Genomic DNA, 22,920 nt, shown 5'->3' with positions numbered 1-22,920 from the left:
ATTTTCAACAATTATTGACAAATCGGGATTATAATTGCTGCCTGCTACCGTCAATATATTATCAAGGTGAGAATCAGTAAGTCGATTCCTGTATACGTTTTTTGCATATTTCATTTTGGAATACGATGATTCACAAATATATGTTGATGTAAGAATGTAAGAACTAGGAAAGCACAATTTTGAACAGTCTTGTATTTTTCAGGAACTAATTTCCAAGAACCGTTGTACTCCTTTCCCTCTATTTTTTCTTGAAAAATAGCTTTCAGATTAGTATTGTTCGTAAATACGATAAATTCATCTGTGCGTCAACGTCGAAACGATATAAGAAATTTAGAATGCCATAATTTTAAAAATCATGTAAGAATGTAAGAACTAGGAAAGCACAATTTTGAACAGTCTTGTATTTTTCAGGAACTAATTTCCAAGAACCGTTGTACTCCTTTCCCTCTATTTTTTCTTGAAAAATAGCTTTCAGATTAGTATTGTTTGTATCAGACGTAATCGTGACACACAAGACTGTAGATAGGGCCGGTGATCCCAATCTGTGGAGGCGTAAGATGTCTTCCTTCAGTGGCGTGGAGGGGTAGAACGGGGCCGTCTCTGATGCCGTTGTAGCTGGTCCGAATGCTGTTTTCGCGTCCTTGATGCTGATTCCGGGTCTGGTCCGAAGGGGTAGGCAGTCCGTGGTCCAGGGTGAGGCGGGGGTCAGAGTGAAAGAAGGCGAGCAGAGTCAGAAGTCGGAGCGAGGTAGAGGGCAGAGCAGAGAGAGAGGTGTAGAGCTGGTGGTGGTTGCTGGATATCTCACGTTTTCAGGGCCTGTTGCCCGTTTTATAGGCCACCAGCGGGCGCACGACGCGCACACGGGCCCACTTTCTCTTTGATTCCTGGAATCCGTGAGCCGTGTTTGCGACGCTATCGTGGCGCCCGCCGGGCCGGTAAACTCCTTTGTTTGGGCACGATCCTCAGAACCGTGCCCGTGGGACGTAATGACGGCGTACCACCGGTCATTTGTGACGCTATGACGGCGCACGGCAAGGCTTCCCACTACGTTTTGGCACGGTTCTACCAATCGTGCCCGAATTAAAATATGAATATGATTTTACCAGCTCTCACATTACTTCTCTGCCCGTATACTTCTAGCCAAGCTCCGACGTTTCGTTTATTGTAACAATTGTACATTTTACCTAACAATTTTACATAGCAATTTTACATAACAATTTTACATAGCAATTTTACAAATTTCTACATTTTACATTTTTCGGCAGTATATTTTACTTTAATAACAGGGCAAATAGCAAATTAATAATATGGGGCGACGTCAGCTGATATTGGAGCAGTACGTCCGTTACATTGTTCGTAAATACGATAAATTCATCTGTGCGTCAACGTCGAAACGATATAAGAAATTTAGAATGCCATAATTTTAAAAATCATGTTCCTGATAATAAAAGTGTTTAGGGCCGCACATAAATGCCTGACGGGCCGAATGCGGCCCGCAGGCCGCAGGTTGAGTATGGTTGATCTAGTGAGTAGTTTATTTATGGTCTATAGCATCTCTATGGCAGTCTATGGGAGAGTTGTTTATTTATGGTCTATAGATGGTCTATGGTCTCCTGTCAAAAATTGATAAGTTTAATGTAAAATATTTTAACCGCCTTTTCGAAATAAGGTCAATAAAAATATTGTGTGTTAATTTTAATCGATAATTGAGGACATAAACATGGAGGACTATGATTTATTGGTACCTGCTAAAACTTTTGTAAGTACTTATGATGAATACTTAACACTACCGGCATGAAAATGTTTTGTTGTAACCTAAAAACAACAACTGACTACTATTTTTTGTTTTAGGTAATTCCTGATGATTTGTGCTCAAAGGCCGGAATCGCAGCCACATTTATCAAGGGAAATGAGTTCGCAATATTCCCTTTTCAACAACCTAATATCGACACAAAGAACTTTAAGAGTCCGTTCGCTCCATGCACGCCAAAAGTTCATATGATACGCCAAGATGTTACTTTATTTCACCCGATCATTCGGAAACTTGTGAACGAATCCAATGGCACATTCCTTACTCTGCAGGCGATGGTCGAAAAGACTAACTTCGGAGATCTGAAATGTGAATTGCTCAAAACTTCGCGCCAGTATCGCGCAATAATTCGCGCTTGCCTCGAAAACTTGAGCGAGGCTTCTGAATCTGCAGAAGACAACAAAGAAAAAGAACTATTGTCATCTTACGAGACGATTTTCTACTGCATTGAGTACATTTGGCATTTGTGTGAAATTTTATATGTGGATAATATTCCCGGGGATATAGTATTACCTCAGCTGCTTGAGTGGGTGAGATTATACTACCCGAGTCATGAAAAGTCTGCAGCTCAGATATTAGAGGTTTGCGAGCGGGGATCCGAAGAGAGGCCCGAGTATTGGAATACAGTCACAGGAATGGTAATGCAAGGAAGGACAGATATTGCCAGAGGACTTTTAAGATTACATTCCAATAGCGACGGCAATCAATTTAAACTGGCAGACAACATTCTACGCTCCATGCCCACTTATAATGTAAGTACGGCCATTGCAGTGTTTATGATTATTACAAGTATCGCAGTCCATTCATACAATTTTTTTGACTAATTATTTTTACTTATAGGCCTATAGCAGTTTATCGATGAATGAATTTACAGTGAATTGGAAACATTGGCAAATAGATTGTGATGCCAAAATCAACGCCGGTTCATTCGAATCAGAACCACGCCTCGAACACATCATGAGGGTAAGAATAAGATTATATATTTATTTTTTATAACTCGCAAGAGTCTGTCTCATCTCTTTCCAACACTCGGGCCAGTGGGCTATGGCATCCCCAATTTGTGTATGTTATGAGGCTTAAGGGAGGGGAGGCGGAAAGGAGATTCGATAGAGGAAGTTCTGAAGTACATGGCTATTCAGATCTGGTCACTAAATACAGCTAAAGCCATTTAAAGCAATCACCAGTCTTTCACCAGAGCAATACTACCAATCACACTTTGATAACTGATAAACTTAACTCACTTTCAGTGTTTTGCTGAACAACATACTCAATGTACCTACACTTTTTTCATTTTTAATGTTGTCTGGAAGGCAATTATATATGTTGACCCCTTCATACCCAATGGATTTCTTGCCATAGTGAGTATGTACGGTGTTTAAATGGATGTTATCATGTTCCGTGTAAAGTGTGATTACATTAGCTCCACCCAGGAGGTTCTGCGGAAAATAATTTCCATAACCATACCTGGCTCCTAACTTTAAAGTATTACCTATAAACTAACTAAATTTTATTTAGCATCTGTATTTGCTTCTAATCATTTCTTAGATAGCGTTACGTAAACGTACATTTACTCGTTAAATATTTCAAACTATATTTTGTTCAGTTAGTAGCCGGACAGCGTGAAGCCCTGGAGATAGCCCGAGCGGAGCTGCCGTGCTGGCGGGACCTATTGGGTGCGTACGCGCTGTACTGCGAGCCGGGCACCAAGCGCGGGGACCTGGGCCGCATGGCGCACGCCTGCGCCAACATACGGGCACCAAACAGCCAGTCTGCAACGCAACTGGACAACATTGTGCTGGCCTTGATGGAGGATGATATACATAGGGTGAGTGACTGTTTTAACCATTTCAAAGCATATTTTGTTAAATCACTTCGTATCAATTAGATAACAATAAGAAACCACAATTTCACTATCCAGAAAAGAATTCAATAATGTTTTTACGCCAACTTAAAAAATAATACTTTTTTTTTTTTGCTCATTGAAAATAACTCGGAAACATTCTGAAATTCCACAAGAAATGTAGGTAAATAAATTTAAAAGACTGAAGGGTCAAACAAAATTGAAATAAGACATGAACTTGAAAATCTAATTGAGCACGAGATAATCGTAAAATTAAAAGAAAAAATCGAAAAAAAAAAGGTTTTGTTTACCCGATAGTATATAGTTTTTACGCTACCAGCAATTTGAACGCCATTGTAGAAATAACTAGTAATTTGTTTTCGGATTTTATTTTCGAGAACCAAATAGTGATACAGTCGACTCTCGATAATTCGAAACTCGAGGGACTCTTAAAATATTACGAATTATCGAGTGTTTGAAATATCAAATGGTTCGAAATTTGTGAGAGTAAATAAATAAAACTTCGAATTCTTAAGTGTTGATCAATTATTATTTATTAACTCCTATTCTATAACAATGACAAAAGTTTATAGGTACATTCGTCTACATACATGTAATCATAATGTAAATTAATTAATCTTTCGAAAGAAAGAACTCTGTTATACTGGTTTGCTTCAAAGCACATTGCTGCTGCTCAGACTTCTCAATAATTTTTTTTAAGAGAAAAAGTGCCTGAAATGCTTTTTCATCACTTTCGTTTTGTAGACAGAAGGTTTGTAAGGTATCGAATGAGGATCTTGCTTCCTTAACTGACACTTCTGCCAAAGGTTCTGATGTATAGTCCTCATCTTCATCGTTACTTTTTCATTAGTATCTGTCGCAGATAAAATTTCGCCATCGGTTCTAGTGAACCTGAGACAGCAACATCTTCATCCACTTGAACAAAGTCAAGAAAACTCACATCGCTGATGTCAATTAATGGTTCTATTGCTGGTTCTTCATCATCCATAAGTATTGGAAGATTTTACTGATCTTCTTTTAAGAAACCAGATTTTTTGAAGCAGTTGAGAATCGTTTTTTTTTTTTTTTTTTTTTTTTTTTTTAATATTTACTCCACACAGGAGGCCCTGAAGAAAATAATTTCCCTCAGGGCCTATGTCATCTTTGGGGATGCTGTGTGGAGGGTCTTTTTGTGGAGAGGAAGGAGTGAACATGGGTCTTGAAGAGTCCCATGTTGTAGGAGGGAGGAAACACAGAGGCCGGCAGTTCGTTCCACAGCCGAGCTGTTGAACTTAAGAACGAATCGTAGAAGCGACCCGTTCTCATGTGACAAGTGTCAACTGTGTACAAATGTTGGGCGCGCGTTTGGCGTGTATCCCGACTACGCACCGGTGCCGAAGGGATCAATGACGCTAGTTCCTCAGAGCATCTTCCATTGTAATACCGATAGAACAAGGACAGCATACCTACCTGACGCCTGTGCTCTAAAGATTGCAGTCCGTTTGTTAAGATTGGGGAATCTATCAAACGGACCGCCCGTTTCTGCACAGAGTCAAGGGTTTTTTTCAGGTATTTTGGGGCTCCAGACCAGAGATGGCTGCCAAATTCGACAGTAGGGCGCACTTGCGATTTGTACAGGGTGAGCAGTTGTGTACTATTAAAGTATCTGCGGGCCCTGTACAGTACGCCCAGCTTCTGAGAGGCCAACTTTACTCTGGCTTCGATGGAGCCCCCGTACCTGAGCTGGTCACTTATAGTTACACCAAGCATATCAATGGAAGGCCTGTTCGGAAGATTGCTTCCGTTGAAGGAGACTAGATTATCATTTGGATCCCTTTTAGACGTAATCAGACAGGATTGGGTCTTTGAAACATTAAATTCGACGAGATTATTTTTACCCCAGGAGGAAATACTCTCGAGATAACCGTCCATTCTCTGCTTCAAAGCCCTCCGAGCCGTTGGAGTTTGTGTGCCCTTTGGGGGCTTATAAAACAAAAAGCTATCATGAACTGTACTGTCATCCGCGTAGCAATGAATCGGTGCACATGTCAAAAGGTCATTGATGTGCAACAAAAACAAAGTCGGAGACAGAACCGATCCCTGTGGGACGCCAGCATTTATGGAGTGCGAGGAAGAGGTGAAACCGTCAGCAACCGCCTGAATCGACCTATCCCTTAAAAAGTCAGCAATCCACGTACACAGGGATGCGGGAAGTCCGTAAGAATGCAATTTGTTGACAAGTCCTCGGTGCCAGACCCGGTCAAAGGCCTTGGATATGTCTAGTGCGACCGTTTGGGTCTCACCGTGACGTTCCAGGCACCGCCCCCAAACATGCGTCACATACGCGAGAAGATCACCGCACGAGCGGTTCCGCCGGAATCCGTATTGACGGTCGTTGATAATTTTGTTCTTCTCGAGGTATGTGAGCAGTTTGTCGTTGATCACACGTTCCATCACTTTGGACAGAACTGATGTGATCGCTATGGGGCGGTAGTTGGCCGGGTTGGAGCGGTCACCTTTCTTGGGAATAGGGTGAATTACCGCCTTTTTCCAACCAGAGGGCACAGTGCCACACTTCAGGGACATTTTGAAGAGCTTTGTCAAAACTGGAACTATTTCCGCAGCACACCTCTGCAATACCAGGGCAGGTATTCCATCAGGTCCACTAGCTTTGTTAACATCGAGCCCCCGTATGACGTGGAGTACATCCCGATGCCGGATCCTCAGCTTTTTCATATAGAAGCCGCAGTGAGGAACCAACGGCGGAACAGTACCCCCGTCGTCGAGGGTCGAGTTTTCCGCAAACATTTTCCCTAATAGGTTAGCCTTTTCGGTGGCGGTGTTTGCTAGTGAGCCGTCAGGTCTGGTAAGAGGTGGCAAACTGGGTTTGCAAAAATTTCGACCTATTGAGCCCGCAAGCGACCAGAATGCTCTGCTGCCATGCGGGCAGGCAGCCAGCTTTTTGCTGATCTGCAGGTCGTGTTCGAATTTTGACCTATTAATGATTCTTTTGCATTCCTTTGCCGATTTGTTGTATGCTGATCTGCTTTCGGGCGTTCGAGATGTGTTGTAGGCTCGGTAAGCCGCGTTTTTCCGTCGAACTGCTTCGGAGCATTGTCGACTGAACCACGGCTTTGAGCCCACACCAGTTTCTTTAGTAGTCGATTGTATGAAGCCATCCATCGCCGATTTGATGACTTCACCAATCTCCTGGGCACATCTTGAAGGGTCCGAAGTCCGAAAACAAACAGCTGACCACGGAAAAGCGTTGAAATGGGCCCGCATACCGAACCAATCTGCTGACCTATAGTGCCACACTTTTCTCCTCAGTCTCTCATTGGTTGGTCTGAGGCTAACGGGGATTGATGTCGTCACTAGGCAGTGGTCAGATGATCCCAGAGGCGCTGTGACGTCAATCTTATAACCGTGTGGCACAGTAGTTAAGAATAGGTCTAACAGATTGGAGCGGTGAGTCTGGACATCAGGAACCCTTGTAGGCTCCTGAACTAATTGCTCTAATCCGTAGCAAATGGCAAAGGATTCCGCCTGTCGGCCAGCCGAGTCCGTTGGGCCTGAGAACTTCAACCATGGTTCGTTATGAACATTGAAGTCCCCCAGAACAACAAACTCGGCCGAAGGGTAGCGGGGCAAGGGATCATCAATAGTATCGCTCAAATGTTTGAAGAGCTCGGAAGTGTCTGATTCGCTATGGTTCGGTGAGCGGTATAGACATGCGTAGAATCTTGCCGTACTGGCAAGATTGACGCGCACCCACATTACGTCGAATCTGGAGTTTTCCAGACTCAATAGTCGCACACAGTTGACGTCAGCTCGACTATAGAGGCAGACTCCTCCTTTGAGTCGGAATTTGCTTGCGAGGGTAAAGCCCGGGCGGTCCAGATAGGAGGAGTCTGGCGGCTCGGCTATCTGAGTTTCGGATAGGAAAAGAATGTTGGGACGTTGGGACAAAAGATGGTGATGGACGGAATTTAAATTTGTGTGCAGGCCGCGAATGTTGGCAAAATTTACCAACAGTTTTGGCCCGCACCGGGGACGCCTGCTACTCGCCGCTGTAATGATGTTAAAATTGTTGTGTTGTATGTTCATGAATTTAAAGTTTTTTTTTTTTTTTTTTTTTAAAGGGTAGGAGGTGAAAGGAAAGGTCTGGACAGGAAAGGTATGAGGGGTGGGTAGGAATCTGGGGTTCAGGCTATCCAGGAGTGATGAGCGTTTGGTTCCAGCCCACCCACTGCGGTGCTAGGCGATAGGCTGGGAGAGTCCGGCTGGAGAGAGCATCCAATGTGCCCCAAACGCTGCTGCTGGGTCCCCTCCGGTCACGAACCGGCACAACAGCAGTGGCGGGGTTTTTTCACTCGCTGATGGGGCAGCCCACCCTTAGTCGTGAGCCTGAGGGTCGGGCCCCTGTACTATCGAGCGGCCCGGACAGCGGTAACCGGTTGTAAAGGGTCTCCCTCAACCAGCATCTCCCAACCGGCCCGCCACGCAGAAGGTGGGCCGTCGCACCCGCCACCAAGACCTGGGCAAACCTTAACCCATGAACCCGGGCACCCCTGCTAAGTCACCAAACGTAGCGTAGCGTTAGGGGTGTTACAGCTCTCCATGCCTTGTCAATCAGTAAAATGAAAAAGCAAAATGCAACTTTGAATTGTCGAATGTTGAACGCCGATGAGTTCGAATTAACGCGTCGTATTGTTATATAGCAATGATTTTTTCGTTTGAATTACCAAGTGTACAAAAATGTATGGATTTAGTTCGAAATATAAAGAGATTTCGTAGGGAACTCGTGATAACTTTGAATTATAGAGAGGTTCGAATTATCGCAGGTTTGAATTAACGAGAGTCGACTGTATTACAATTCGAGTTGCCTGTATACTGTCAGATTGACAAATCACCAAAAGTGGGATAGTCACGCTGCCTCCCACACTCCGCGGAGTTACTTTTTTCCCCTTTTCCTGATTGGCTCGTCTATTAATTTGAATGTCTATGTTGCCAATCCTATGAAACCTCATTTCTAATATGTAGGTTAGTAATGGTTTGTTTGTTTACAACAGGTACTACACGAAATACAACAGATGTCAGACAATGGTTGGTTCGCCACACACATCACGGATCTCCTGATGCACTCCGGTAAACTAAACGTCATTGATGAACATCAAAATAAGTAATTAGATTTCACTACTCTACTGTCATAAATCTTCTCTGTTGTAAATAACACTAATGCCATCATAAGTGTGTCAGTACGGTGCATGTATTGAATTTAAATTGGTTTGTTTCCCTCTCCCTGATTTGCTGGTCTATCGATTTGAATGTCTATGGATAGCATGAATTTTACGAGTCCATATCAGACCGGGAGAAATATCTCCCAAAAAGACTACAGGTGTTTGACGTATGGGAGAAATATCTCCCAAAATTGCTCTAGGGGTTAAAGGGACTGGGTAACTGTCTAACGAATATGGTGAAACATGATAAAGTGGGCTTATTAGATATTAAAAACAAATGGAGATATGGTATGGAAGCGTGTTGACTGTCGCCGAGCTGCAACCAAACTGGAAGAACAATGTGCAGGTAGAAACAAATGTGGAATTCCGCTGTACCTAGCGGTTTTATACTAATTCTGGTTCGTGGTATATCTCCTTTGTTTATATTAATCTATAACTAGACCCTTTTTCTACGATGGTATCAAAGAAAATGACCATTTTGTAAATATATCTATTTTACACTATTCAAAATCTAACACAATATTTACTTTCCAGCGTAACAAATCAGCTGCGCGACAGTCTGGTGATGGAATACGGCTCGCTGCTGTGCGGTCATCAGTCAATGTGGGCCGGGGGCCTGTCCTACCTGAGCCAGGGCTGGGGCTCCGAGGGGGCGCACAGGGCTGCGCTGCTCACGGCCAGATTACCCTTGGGTTCTGAACAACGCATCATGAAGATATTGAACGAAGCAAAGAGATATAATTTGCAAAGCGTCGGTAGGAATTTTTGAATTGTCATGTTTTTGATTGACGAGAGATCTTTAGGCAATAAAATAATAAGTTATAAACACATAGAGGTGTTAAATCCCAACATTTGTGAGTGAATTATCGGGTTATATTTTTCAGTTCCGAGACAAACCAGAACACTTTTGAAAAGTGAAATAAAGTAATGAAGGTGATGAAAAATAAAACAAACTTAATCTAACCTAGTTTTTTTTTCATGTCTTTTATATCATGAAGGTGATGGAAAAAAAAAACTTGACCTAACCAAGTTTTTTTTTCATGACTTTATATCATGAAGGTGATGAAAAAAAAACAAACTTAACACATAACGCTAGAGAGCGGATCACGTATTTATACGTTTTTGATAGAATGTTAGTGGAGTGCGGGTCACGTTAAAATACGGGTTCCAATATACTTGAGTTTTCGCTATATAGCGTCTGTAGGGTTGTAGCCATGCAGGTAAAAACCTTTTGAGAACAATAGATGGGGTGTACGGTGGGTACCGAGGTAGTGTTATTCATCACAAAAATAGTCGAAGATAACGGTACATATAACGGTCTACATGCAACACTAAGACGAAGAATAATAATTTTTTTTAGTTTATTTCACTACTCTTTGGTTGTCAGACGTTGCTAAAAGCTAAATATCGAGTACATAGATATTATATATATATATATATATATATTACGTACATATTTACATTTTATTTTAGTGTTTAAAAGTAAAAATACTTTTGATAAATTTTCGATGAAACAGACATTTTTACCACGATTGTGATTGAAAGTTTGTTATTTTTTTTAGTTAGTTATATTATTATATTTTGTTTTATCCCATAAGAAAAATGTCTCACCACAATGAAGATAGTGACCAAGAAATATACGCCGACAATTTATCCGACATATCGTGTGAAAGTGATTTTGATAGTGATGATAGCGATCTAGTTGATGATGAAGATATTATTCCACGGCCTACAACATTTACCCGCAGAACCATTTCGTCCAGTTCTGACGAAGAAGAGGTTGATGGTTGGTCTATAAATGATAATCCTCCAGTTCTTGAAGATTTTTTGGGTATTCCTGGAATTACCTTGAATAATCCTCCAAAAACGCAGATGGATGTGTTGAAATTGTTCATAGACGACGATTTTTTTAAGTTTTTGGTTATCGAATCCAACAGATATTATTATCAAAACACCGACCGACTAAAATCAGAAACCAAAGGTATCAAATGGAAAGATATCACCATTCCGGAAATGAAAAAGTTTGTAGGTCTCATAATATTCATGGGGCTAGTACGGAAAGATAGACGGAATGAATATTGGACCACAGATCCTGTTTTAGAAACGCCGTTTTTCGGTAAAACAATGTCAAGAGATAGGTTTAACCAAATATGGCGCGCTTGGCATTTCAATAACAATGAAGATATTACTGACCCATCTGATCGTCTGGAAAAAGTAAGACCTATAATCAATCACTTCGTTGAAAAGTTCAAAAACATCTACAAGCCAAAACAGCAAGTCTCATTGGATGAAGGCATAATACCATGGAGAGGAAGACTATTCTTCAGGGTGTACAATGCTGGAAAAATCATAAATTACGGGATTCTCGTGAGAATATTATCCGAGAGTGATACAGGATATATCTGTAATTTTGAAATTTACGCTGCGCAAGGACTACGATTGATTGAAACAATCCAAACTGTAGTTTCGCCATATACTGATGTCTGGCACCATTTGTATATGGATAACTATTATAATAGTGTCGACAATACTGTTGCGCTTTTACAAAAGAAAATAAGGGTTTGTGGAACCATTAGAAAAAATAGAGGCTTACCTGAATGCCTAAAAAAAACGGATTTACAGAGAGGATAACAATATTCCGTCGGAAAAATGATATATTGTTACAAGTTTGGAAATCCAAGAAAGAGGTATCTCTCATATCTTCTATCCACTCTGCAGAAATGAAGGAGAGCCATAACGTCGACCGAATGACGCGACAAAAGATTATCAAGCCCAATGCCCTTATTGATTACAATAAGTATATGAAAGGCGTCGATCGTGCCGATCAATATTTATCATATTACAATATTTTGAGAATACCACGAAATGGACAAAACGTGTGGCAATGTATATGATAAATTGTGCCTTATTCAATTCTTTTGTTGTATACAACTCCATTACAACTAAAAAGATTAAATATAAAAGATTTTTATATGACATTGCCTTCTAATGGACTTCCGATTTGATTCATGATGAAGTTATTTCTGAAGATCCAGGGCCATCGACATCTTCGTGGAAAAGGGCTCCTTCTCGTGACCCTCCCAGAAGGCTTTCCATGGACATGAGCAAACATGTGATAGCCAAAATTGAAAGCAAGGAAAAGAAGAAATTTGTTCAAAGGCAATGTCGTGTCTGTTCAGCGCGCAAGGTGCGTAGTGAAACATGCTTCATATGCAAATTTTGTGAAGTTCCCCTACACAGGGGCAAATGTTTTGAAAGATATCACACCCTAAAACAATACTAATTTTTATTTTACATTTAGAAATAATTTTTGTGTATAATTTGTAAAATAAAGGATCTTATGTAAAAAAATTATTATTTTTTTCAAAACTTTCCTACTTTATGTGAAATTCTGCACTAGTTTAACGATGAAGAATACATTTCTAAATTTAATAAAATAAAATGAAATAAAATAAATAATTTGCAAAAAGAATTATTGAAATCAAACAAATATTTTTGAAGTTATCGCAATTTTTCTAGAGGTCTACGTTAGCGCGAAATTACGCGAAAAATCACCCGTTACCAGCACTAGTACGCGGCCGAAAACTGCCCGATCGCAATGTGTTAACCTATCCTAGTTTTTTTTTCATGACTTTATATCATAAAGGTGACCTTACCTAACCTAACCTAACCTATTTTTTTTTTTTGACTTTATATCATGAAGGTGATGAAAAAAAACAAACTTAACCTAACCTAGTTTTTTTTTCATGACTTTATAACATGAAGGTGATGAAAAAAAAAACAAACTTAACCTAACCTAGTTTTTTTTTCATAGCTATATCATGAAGGTGATGAAAAAAAAACAAACCTAACCTAAACTAGTTTTTTTCATGACTTTATATCATGAAGGTGATGAAAAAAAACAAACTTAACCTAACCTAGTTTTTTTTTTCATGACTTTATATCATGAAGGTGATGAAAAAAAAACAAACTTAACCTAACCTAGTTTTTTTTTCATGAGTTGAGATCACTTTTAAAAAGTGTTATCATTGGTCACTGCTCTGACTAATTTGTCTGGTTAACTATTTTTCGTTCCATACCTCTGAGAAAAAAATTCCAAACCCAGTATTAATTATTAGTAAAACAATTTGCTAAGCTTGTAGTTTTGTCATAAAATTAGCCCTTTCCGCTTCTACATCATTTCCATTTGAGCTATGGAGTATTGAAATGTCCAAATTTCTCCATCGCATAAATATAAAGTTGCAAATCTGGTGAAGCCATGCAGCGACTGTTTGTTATAAATTGTAAAAAAAAACTGAAAATCAAATCTCGACATATTATCTACAATAAGAAAGTAATTAGTAATTACAATAAGAAAGTAATTCTAATTATTTCATTTTGACATGTTTCATGAAGTGATGGTCTTGTAGTATTTATCAAATAACAAATATATTACGTCTCTATTGTAAACAAAACAAAGTTTTTTTTCAATAGCCTTGTGCACAGACCGCGTTTCTAGCTTTCGAGGCAAAAAAAAAAGTAATTGGCAGTCAAAAGTGCAAATGAAATCAATTGTAATAATATTACAGGCCTTTGCTTCAATTGCTTGACTCTTGACATGCCAAGATGTCAAACAAAACGTCTTTAACCAAGTGGGTCTTCCGACTACCCCATGCATTTTTTCATCTTATGGGCTTTTAGACTATAGAAATCTCAATAATTCAGTCAATTATCAATGGTAACTTATGTATTTGCGCAGGAATAAGTAAAATACTAAAATGATATGTCAAGTATTTAAGCTAATATAAGGAGGATAGTAATTTTGGGTACTACCTACTCCCCCACATAGCTGCGGGATAGTTAATACCTGCTTGTATTCGTCTACATCTCGTCATGCATCTCGATATCAGGACTGAGCTAATGAATCTCAAAAATCATCTCTTACAAATAATAACTATTATTCACTGTATCACAATTTTAACATTCCCCAAATACAATAGAAATTCTTGTTCTTCTCCCGGTGCCCTCTTGTATCAAACATTGACTATCATGGTAATATTCATCCTGCATGCTGCAGGCTGCAGCACAGTACTAAAATTAACAACTACACTGTTTACTTCCAGCTGAAAGCATATGTTCACGCCAAGCTATGGTGCTGCGGGCCCGGGGGCGCCGGGGTGCTGCCCTGGGCTGGGCGCTGCGTGGCAACGCGGGGCCCCTGGCAGCCCGCCTGGCCGACGAGGCCCTCAGAGAGTACGCCAAGACCGGCGTGCTGGGCATCACCGACCTCGTGGGCTCCCTGGGACCCGATATGATGTTGAGTGATCGGCTCGTGTTCTTGGGTAAATGATTTTTTATGACTACCTGTTTTTTTTCTTATTATTATATTTTAAGTAAACACACATTCCGAGGTTATGAATAACTTGACCATATTTGAATTCCTTCTACTACCACCTTAATAAGCATAAGATATTGCTTGAGCGATGATGCAGGACTTGCAGATAAATCTGTAATGGTGTAGTGGATGGATTAGAAAAAAAAAATTTTTGTTAGTAGTAAACTCAAGAATTAAACATAAAAAAAGCATTGTCGAATTGAATTGAGAGTCTAAATTTAAACTGAATTGATAAAGTTGCTACCCTTCCAGCATCTTTGGGCATTTTCGGGGTAAGAAGGGACTACGGGCGGGGTGTTCTTGAAAAACTTTTTTGAAACTTTTGATCCATTTAAATGTGTCCACTTTAAAATGATTTGCCTGTAATTGCACTTTGAACCCGCAATTCCTGAGTGGAAACCAGACGCTTTGGACCACTCAACCATCTAACTGGTTTGAATCGTTCTGCACATTCTACCATCTATCGAAAAAAAAATTTAAACTGCAGAATCACAAATTGTAATTTTTAAAATTATGATTTGTTGTCAATCTAACCTTAATTTATGATCCAGGGTTTTAATAAGATGGAAATGATTTTTTTAATATTTGTTCATACGAAGCAGATACTTTGTGATTATTATAATTTAAAATAAAACAATAACTTAGTAAACACCACTTTTATTTTTTATATTTAATGATTTCTGGAATCATGAAATTTCCACAGATTATTTGGACTGGAATTCTAGATCAATGCAACTAACTATTTTCAATTCACAACGTCATTTCCACATCAATACAAGAAGCTGTATTGTTTTGTTACATTTTGCAAATAAATTACTTTTGTTACATTTGTTATGATTTAATCAATCTATCTATCTATATCAAATATTATTTACTTTCAGCTAAATACTCGGAATTCCACCGTCTCTACAAAAGCAGTGAATTCAATGATGCTGGCAGCCTACTGATATCTCTCCTTGCATCTAAAATCACCCCTAATTAGTAAGTACTTATTTTATTCATGTTTCTTTAACCCATTTTTCGCTGCTACCATTTCCCGTTTTTGTTTTCTATTTTTTTCGGCAACTAAATCTTTAAAAAAAAATTTTGGAGGCTGGTCTATGCTTCGACACATTTTAAAATACATTAAACAGCTGATATTAACACAATATCAATAGATTTTTTTTAAAATATGATGTTAAAAATATTAACTTTTGACTCGATTTACTCGAAAACTCAAATAAATAAAAAGTTATACCACAAAATTGACTCAAAACGTGATGTATATTAACCAGTTTCCCGCTTGTACTAGTTTCTGAACACCGTGTATTATGTTAACACATTGTAGTCAGGAGCTTCAAACAATAGACTCTAGCCTATAGAGGGTGTTTTTCGCGATTAGTGCAAAAATATATAGTCATCCCTTTCGTTAGTATCTGAAGACATTTTTGAAGGGTAAAAGAAAATATCAATTAAATAAATTCCACTAAAAAACAGTCTGTTTTGTAACTCTGTATATAACTTAAGCATGTGTATATTAGCGCCACTCTATCTTCACAAGTAACGAGTGCCGGGAATACATCCAATTGCTAAATAATTTTTGTGTTATCTCTCATTCAGGAAATGATTATTGTAATAACATCCTTGGGATTATCTCATAAAAGTAAAGGTCCAATAAATTTATAACACGTCATAAAAATATAATAGGTACTCATATTCCCAGTACAACTAACAAACAATCTTTGAAATTTAACATGATAAAATTGCCTAATTATTGCAAGAGTATGTGTGTACATAAAAGAAACAACAGCTTATCTTTTTTTATTATATGTGTGTGTAGTTTGTAATGTCTTCAAGCTTTTAGATTAAATAGTTACAGGAAACAATAATAATAATTTTCCTTCCTTGCCTTTGAAGTGGAGCCGGCGTAAAGGGTATTTTTACCCGTCCCGTCGATAAGCACCAGTCGGCCGCGCGGGTAAAAATACCATTCCCGCTCATAGTGTGTTAACAGTTTTAATATTAGATAAAAGTGATGATTTTTTGCAGAAATTGCCCTACACAACGAAAAAATCTTTTTGAAACTTCCTTATCCAAAGCTTTTAAATAATCCATACTTAACCTTTTTTCTTCTCAGGCCGCATTCATATGTTTGTGACGTTACCTGGGCCGCACTTCGGCGTAGAGGTTAAACAGTGTGATTTTACAGAAATCAAGTTTATAATTATTGCATGCTACACTCAAAAATCATCAAGGTGTGAATCAGTACGCCGATTTTTGTATACGTTAGCATACTTATTTAATTTTAGGATAGGATGATTTGCAAAGTTAATTACCTTGATACGAACAACGTGAGCATATTTTTGTACAATTGTGTATTTTTCTGGTACTAATTTTCAAAATTCGGTATGGTTCTTTCACAGCCTGTCTTTAAAAAATATCTTAATACAGGGTTTTCCAATAAGAGGTGTTATTTTGATATTCAATCGTAAAAGATCAATGGTTTCGTTGCTTGTGTGGCGCGTAGCGCTGTCTTGTTGAAAGTAAACGTTGTCCAGATCAATACCATCCAATTCCGGCCATAAAAAATCATTATTCATCTCTCGATAGCGCAATTCATTCACCGTAACTGTCGCTCCAGCCTCATTTTCGAAAAAGTAAGGTACAATGACTCCGCCGGACCATAAACCGCACCAAACAGTCACACGTTGAGGATAGAGAGGCTTTTCAACAATAACTCTTGGGTTTTCCGAGCCCCAGATGCGACAATTTTGCTTGTTGACGAAGCCACCGAGGTGGAAATGGGCCTCATCACTCAAGATGATTTGCATTTGATTCACTCAAGTGAATTTTAATAATTTCAATGCGTTGTTGAAGCGTGTATCGTTCCATTTTTATTAATGGCGTGGTTTCTGCTTGTCAAATGTCAAAAATGACAGCTTCAAAAGTAACATCTACCGAAATAGCGGGCTATTCAAAAGAACACCTCTTATTGGAAAACCCTGTACATATGTATTTAGATATATGCCATGTACTTATACTACTTATGTAGCAAATTTGTATTGTTTTTGAGGTTGATTGTTTCATTAAATAGCTTTGCATAATCATATCTCAATGTAGCGAATTAATATACTAATAAATAACTGCTGCTTCTAAGTGCCAAGGATTTTTTGCAAGCAACAGACAATTTAATATTTAAAAACTGTGATTATCAGATGCTTAAATATGTATAAAAGCTTAGCGGGCCGCAGTTTGATTATGGCAGCTCTAAATGCATGAAGTTTGCTTACATCCAATAAAGGCAATCGGTTGACAGCCTTTATTGGATATCTAGCACATCTGCTGTCCACGAAATCCTGAGTATTCTTCTCCAGCATCACATTTCAAGGACGCCCATCCGTTTTCTCTCTGATGAAAAAATCACTAACAATTTAACTATCTTCTCCAGTTTCTGGGCCACCCTCCTCATGGACGCACTCCCGCTCCTGGAATGTGATGTGGTGGTGTTTGGGACTGATGACACATACGAGATAATGCACTGCGTAGAGGAGCGCATCACCAACGGAGAACTCGGAGACAAGCTGGACCTGCTGAGGCTGGCCCTCTCCAGAAACCTGGCAAGGACTCTACTCCTCGATGATGAAGACACGGCTGATATTGATAATATTTAGAATAAGATAATGGCTGGAGCTTTTTAGAAAAATTCAAATGTAACATTGTCATCAAATGGCTAATCACCGCCATTTTGTTTTTTTTACATTTGAAAGGTCCCCGTTTCAGCTTTCCATCAAATCGTGGTTAGCTGACCAACTAATAATAAGACAGTTGTGCTTTTCTGCTGATCATAATTTGTTCGAAAGCTAAAACGGACCTATAACCAGCGTTTAACGGGGACCTTTCAAATGTCAAAAAAACAAAATGGTGCTGAATGGCCATTTGATGAAAATGTTACATTTGAATTTCTGTAAAAAAATATGTTGGAAGCATTTAATAAAAATCATAAATTAAAAATTTTGGACCTTCATTAATTTACTGTCAATGTTCGGAAAAGCCTTGCAGTGTTGATCATCATATCTGCTTTGATTTTCTGTCAATAATTTGGTGCCATCGTAAAAAATGCCTTTATAAAAATACCTCAAGTGACATCAGTGTAATAATGTTTACAAAACTAGACTGTACATTTTATAGCACTAATTCCAGCTCAACAAATAAATCAATGCAGTTTTTGATACAATTTTTTATTTTATAAATTTAAAAAAATTACAATTTTGGTGATTTTCAATTGAAGATAAAACTAATTGATAAAAAAGATATTTTAAAGAAATAAAAATATTAAAATCAAGATTAAAATACATGCAAAATTATTTTATTTTAAACCGAAATAAAAATATTATCTAAATTAAGTAAAAATAGTATTGACAAAAAAATCAATCACAAGTACAAAACTGCAAGGTCCAATAAGGTAAAAATAAAGTAGGTACATAAAATCAATGACATTACAAATATATAGACACGTTATTGTCTCACAAAATGCAGCAAGTAACACACAAACTTATGTTTCCAGTAAATTCTTAATTCAAACGTCCATCCATGTATGATAAAGATAGATATGTATTCAAATACTAAGGGCGTATGAATCAAATAGACAGGACGAGGTAGAGTTTATGAACCTAAAAGATGTGTTGAATACTATGTCACGAGTGTGATCGAAATGACAATACACTTTCTTGCTTACACTAAGACGAATACGGAACGCTGTATGAGACGACCACCAGTACCAATACCAGTTCGCTATCTCACTTTCTCTAATGGCGATTAAAATCTTTGGGAAACAATTGTATTATTTATAATAATAGTAATTTGTGTGTATTTAAAGTAGGGTCTCCAGTGATCAAATGTTTTCAAAAGATCGGACAAAAACATTGGTTTGGGGCCATAACATTTTTGCACAGCCCCAATGTTTCATGTTTGCGCAAAAATTTGGTTCCATGTTTGTGGTAATATTCTCGCCGAAGACCCGCCTTAAGAATGGAATATTATTTATTGGCTTTTACTAGTGTTTGCCGTGTAAGGAAACACTTTATTACTACACAGTAGGTCATTTTGGCACTAAATTACGCAATTTGGTTAGAGCACGCAACCTCACGAGATGCGTGACAGTTTACCAGTTTAGTATTAAATCTAAATTTTGACTATCATAATACGGGCATGTGCGTAGTCCAGTAGTTGATATCATGTAAAAACTTTTATACAAAAACATGAAATGCTCTCTTTCTGTAAAATTTCCATTTTCCAAATTGACAGTGGAAAAAATGTTGGGAAATATTTCCCTAACAGCACTTTTAATATGCACAGATTAAGGAAATTACACTTTGTTTCAATTTAATTACTACAAGAAACAGCGATTTACGTCAGGATACGAAAGATACATTATATTTCCATTTTTATTAAAAGTTCAAAATTTACCTTATAAAATGTTCCCTTTGCTGCCCTTTTGGGCTTTTTAGTATGGAGTGACACTTCCGAAAGTTTCTTTTAATGTGCATGTAAGTAGTGGTTTCTTGTAGTAATTATCGAAACAAAGCGTAATTTCCATAATCTGTGCCTAAAAGCGTGGCGGTTAGGGAAATAATTACCAAAATATTAATAAAAAACGTTTCTGATGGTGGATGGTAAGAAAAACATTTTAGTCTCCCAAAGATTCCAGTTCTTCTTTAGAAATATGCCGGACTTCTTGCCTTATGATGTCATTGAATCCTTGATACCAGAAAGTTCCGGCGAAGGTGTCACCTTTCAGCAAGTGCGGAAACCAGTGCTTGTCATCGGGCCACATGTCTCTGAAGGGTATAGTGGCCACATTGAACCATTTCGGTTTCATTTCATTAGTTTCTATTGGATTCCCTTCAAAGACAAAAGTATTGTACACCTTTACCACCATGATTTGGGTTTGAGCTCCACTTTGGTAGTGTATTTCTAAATTTCCAACAAAATTCAGATTTTTTTCTTGAACTGTGATGCCACACTCTTCACTTATCTCTCTGATTGCTGCTTGCTTTAAAGTTTCTTCAGGGACAACTTTGCCTCCAAACCCATTCCATTTTCCTTTGCCGAAACCGTATTTTTTCATGCCCAATAGAATCTGGCTTCCCTTCATGGGGAAGACAAGAGTGTAGAGTTTTTTGGAAGACATCTGAAAGTATAAAAAATGGTTGGTATGTTGTGTTATGAATAACTGTAATCAATATGCGGTTGAACTTGTACGTACAGGTAACAAATAAAACCAGCAGCAACTTGGAAAACCTGGTATATGTTATCTGATGTTATTGGATGTTATCTTGTATACGTAATTTGAACTCTTGGTATTTTCTTCCAGATAAATAATACATAAAAATAATAACTAAAGTAAGTACTAAAACTGTTTAAAAAACATTATTACTTAGGGCAACACTAAAAAAAGTGAAGTACCTTTTTTAAACATCCGGTAAAAATATTTTTCTGAAGAAATTCAGGCATATACTGCAAATATAGCAATGTCCTAAAATTTCTCGTGAATTAGGATAGTGCCCGACAAGTGATAAACATATCGGTGATGAAGAATAAATATAACTTGTTGATAATAATCTTGCCTGACGTTTCACATCGCTCTGCGAGCTACCCGGATATAGCCGACATCTTGAATGTATTTGTCATAAATAGTGACTTCAGATTGTCATTCTACTCTTTATAATAGTTTCGTATGAAGGGTGAAGTTTTAATATTTATTGTTTATTATTTATGTTTGAATAAGTGATCATCTAGTGTTATTGTTGATAAGTTCCACGATGAAGTATCCCGACAGTTTGTGATCTACGTATTCTGTATTGGAAAGTTGATTGGCCTATTGGCCGAAAATTATTCGGCATTGCTGCTTTAGGTGAGTAACTGTCATTATTATAAGCTTTTTGTAGTATTTTATTAGTAAATCATGTTTAGGGATATTATTTTGCTCAATATGTCAAGATAACTGTACAATTCCAACCCCTGTTTACATTTGAAAAGGGTGCAATTTTTTCGATTCAAATCGTGATATTCTGTTTTAATTACTTGTAACCAGTCCTTACAAACAGCTTACTTGTTTTGACGTAAATAAACGTCATCCCAGCGGAACGCAAGCCAAGATAACCGTTATTTAAAGGTTCATACTGGATTTTGACGTTTGTCTTAGTGCTAAAGTTTTTTTCTTCTGTGTGGTGGCTTATATTATTTATACTTGACATAAATTTCTGTGTCAGAACCTTGATTCTCAAGAAGCAATAAATATGTTAATCGTGTTACATCAGGTACCTTTGGATGCTTATTCGTATGTACTAAGAATAATTCATTGCTCATGGCATCTCAATATTATCATAAATTATTCTTATTTTATGTGAATCCTCACGATTGCCTTAAAATATCGAAAGTACTGTTTTTGCGCTCAATCTAACAAATGCCTTGTAAATTAATTATAGCCCTAAAATGAGGTCCATAAAAAATATTAGTGCAGTTCTATTTATTCATAATTGATTTAGCGAAAATCATCTGCATTTTTTATCTTTCTTTGTTTTTCAATCCAAGAATGTAATGGAACGAAATTTTTCATAATAACTGCTTCAAATCTCAAGTTTCTTATCTTAATCAGTTATTTAATTACTCACTTGATAAAAACTTTATTTATATCTTATCAATAATTAGACCGCATTGATAAAAAACACATTTTCTTACCAAATATTTTTTATTTTAAATTTATAATCACTTGCTGATAATGCTCATTATGAATATTTTCCATTGTATTTCTGAATATAACTTAATAATTACCTGAGGAAGTAAACCACGAATCATGACAACTTAATAATTACCTGAGGAAGTAAACCACGAATCATGCCCGTGGTTTCCGTCTGAAAATTAGGTTCAACAATTGCAAATATTAGCCGAAATTATAAAATACTTAATAAATACTTTTTTATTATAATTTTAAACTGAACCACAATGAAAACTCGTTCATAATAACATTATTTACTTTGCAAAACTTTTGCGTTAACACCAAAACATAATTATTACCGTAAAATGATTAAGCTTGAAGAAACCTAATTGAAAATATTTTGACAATCGAATAACAAAAAACATGGCTTCTTTGGTCCCTCTTTTGGTCACCTGTAAAGATATCTTTTGGTAATCTGCAAAGATATCTTTTGGTCATCTGCAAAGATATCTTTTTATCATCTGCAAAGATATCTTTTGGTCATCTGCAAAGATATCTTTTGGTCATCTGCAAAGATATCTTTTGGTCATCTGCAAAGATATCTTCAAGCTGTATTTAAATTTGATTGATACGAATATTAGTCTAGTATGGTGGTCAATAGAAATGATAGAACTCAAATAAAATTTAACATGTATTCATATTTTGAATACGGGGCCGGCTCTATGCGGGCGCAATTGGAGCAGTCCGCTCCGGGCGCTGAGTTTCTAAGGCGCCAAGACGCTGATAAAACCTAACACCTAACAGTCCCAACACATCGCTTTTGAGAATATTTTTCATGTTAACGGCCCTACACAAAAATATAAATTATCAAAATATTACTGATTACACCTATGACTCTGGTTCTGACAAGGGGCACCAAAATTTTACTCGTGCCAGGCGGCCGGCCCTGTTTGAATACTA

General features: G+C 37.7%; 3 protein-coding genes across 8 annotated transcripts in view; 2 read left to right on the top strand and 1 right to left on the bottom strand.

Annotated features, from left to right (window-relative positions):
- The first annotated feature begins 1,585 nt into the window (after positions 1-1,585).
- Nup75 (nuclear pore complex protein Nup75) lies at positions 1,586-18,477 on the top strand. The gene is made up of 9 exons (XM_089638295.1): positions 1,586-1,759; positions 1,852-2,562; positions 2,651-2,773; positions 3,414-3,635; positions 8,723-8,832; positions 9,425-9,645; positions 13,993-14,211; positions 15,146-15,245; positions 17,692-18,477. The coding sequence occupies exons 1-9, from the start codon at positions 1,721-1,723 to the stop codon at positions 17,912-17,914; spliced, it is 1,968 nt and encodes a 655-aa protein (XP_089494421.1). The 5' UTR covers positions 1,586-1,720; the 3' UTR covers positions 17,915-18,477.
- A 41-nt stretch (positions 18,478-18,518) lies between these two features.
- Positions 18,519-20,845, bottom strand: LOC149419424 (oxidized purine nucleoside triphosphate hydrolase-like). Of its 2 annotated transcripts, none has more exons than XM_089638302.1 (2): positions 20,709-20,845; positions 18,519-20,433 (listed from the first exon to the last, which is right to left on the bottom strand). In XM_089638302.1, the coding sequence occupies exons 1-2, from the start codon at positions 20,754-20,756 to the stop codon at positions 19,930-19,932; spliced, it is 552 nt and encodes a 183-aa protein (XP_089494428.1). In that variant the 5' UTR covers positions 20,757-20,845; the 3' UTR covers positions 18,519-19,929. The 2 variants fall into 2 exon arrangements, with proteins under 2 accessions (XP_089494428.1, XP_089494429.1); XM_089638303.1 differs by lacking the exon at positions 20,709-20,845 and adding an exon at positions 20,509-20,587.
- The window catches only part of lqf (epsin homolog lqf), a 35,671-nt gene continuing 33,532 nt past the window's right edge, over positions 20,782-22,920 (top strand). For 2 of the 5 annotated variants that reach the window (XM_089638299.1, XM_089638297.1), the window contains exon 1: positions 21,019-21,156. The gene's annotated coding sequence lies outside the window, so the exon portion shown is untranslated. Of the gene's footprint in view, positions 21,157-22,920 lie in introns of all 5 variants that reach the window. The other 3 variants (XM_089638300.1, XM_089638301.1, XM_089638298.1) reach the window with 3 other exon arrangements.

This window comes from Hesperophylax consimilis, chromosome 12 (assembly GCF_061612785.1).
Source record: "Hesperophylax consimilis isolate HC1 chromosome 12, BYU_Hcon_1.0, whole genome shotgun sequence".
NCBI classification, from domain to species: Eukaryota; Metazoa; Arthropoda; class Insecta; order Trichoptera; family Limnephilidae; genus Hesperophylax; species Hesperophylax consimilis.
Note: the sequence above shows the minus strand (reverse complement) of the source record. Positions and strands in the feature narration are given on the sequence as shown.

What these genes read in the sequence shown, in the direction of transcription:
- Nup75 (XM_089638295.1), top strand. Translation starts at nt 1,721, where the DNA reads ATGGAGGACTATGATTTATTGGTACCTGCTAAAACTTTT. An exon ending in GCCTCGAACACATCATGAGG is followed by an intron (nt 2,774 to 3,413) that starts GTAAGAATAAGA and finishes TATTTTGTTCAG; the next exon opens with TTAGTAGCCGGACAGCGTGA. An exon ending in TCTAAAATCACCCCTAATTA is followed by an intron (nt 15,246 to 17,691) that starts GTAAGTACTTAT and finishes TATCTTCTCCAG; the next exon opens with TTTCTGGGCCACCCTCCTCA.
- LOC149419424 (XM_089638302.1), bottom strand. Translation starts at nt 20,756, where the DNA reads ATGCCTGAATTTCTTCAGAAAAATATTTTTACCGGATGTTTAAAAAAG. An exon ending in TTACCGGATGTTTAAAAAAG is followed by an intron (nt 20,434 to 20,708) that starts GTACTTCACTTT and finishes TTATACTTTCAG; the next exon opens with ATGTCTTCCAAAAAACTCTA.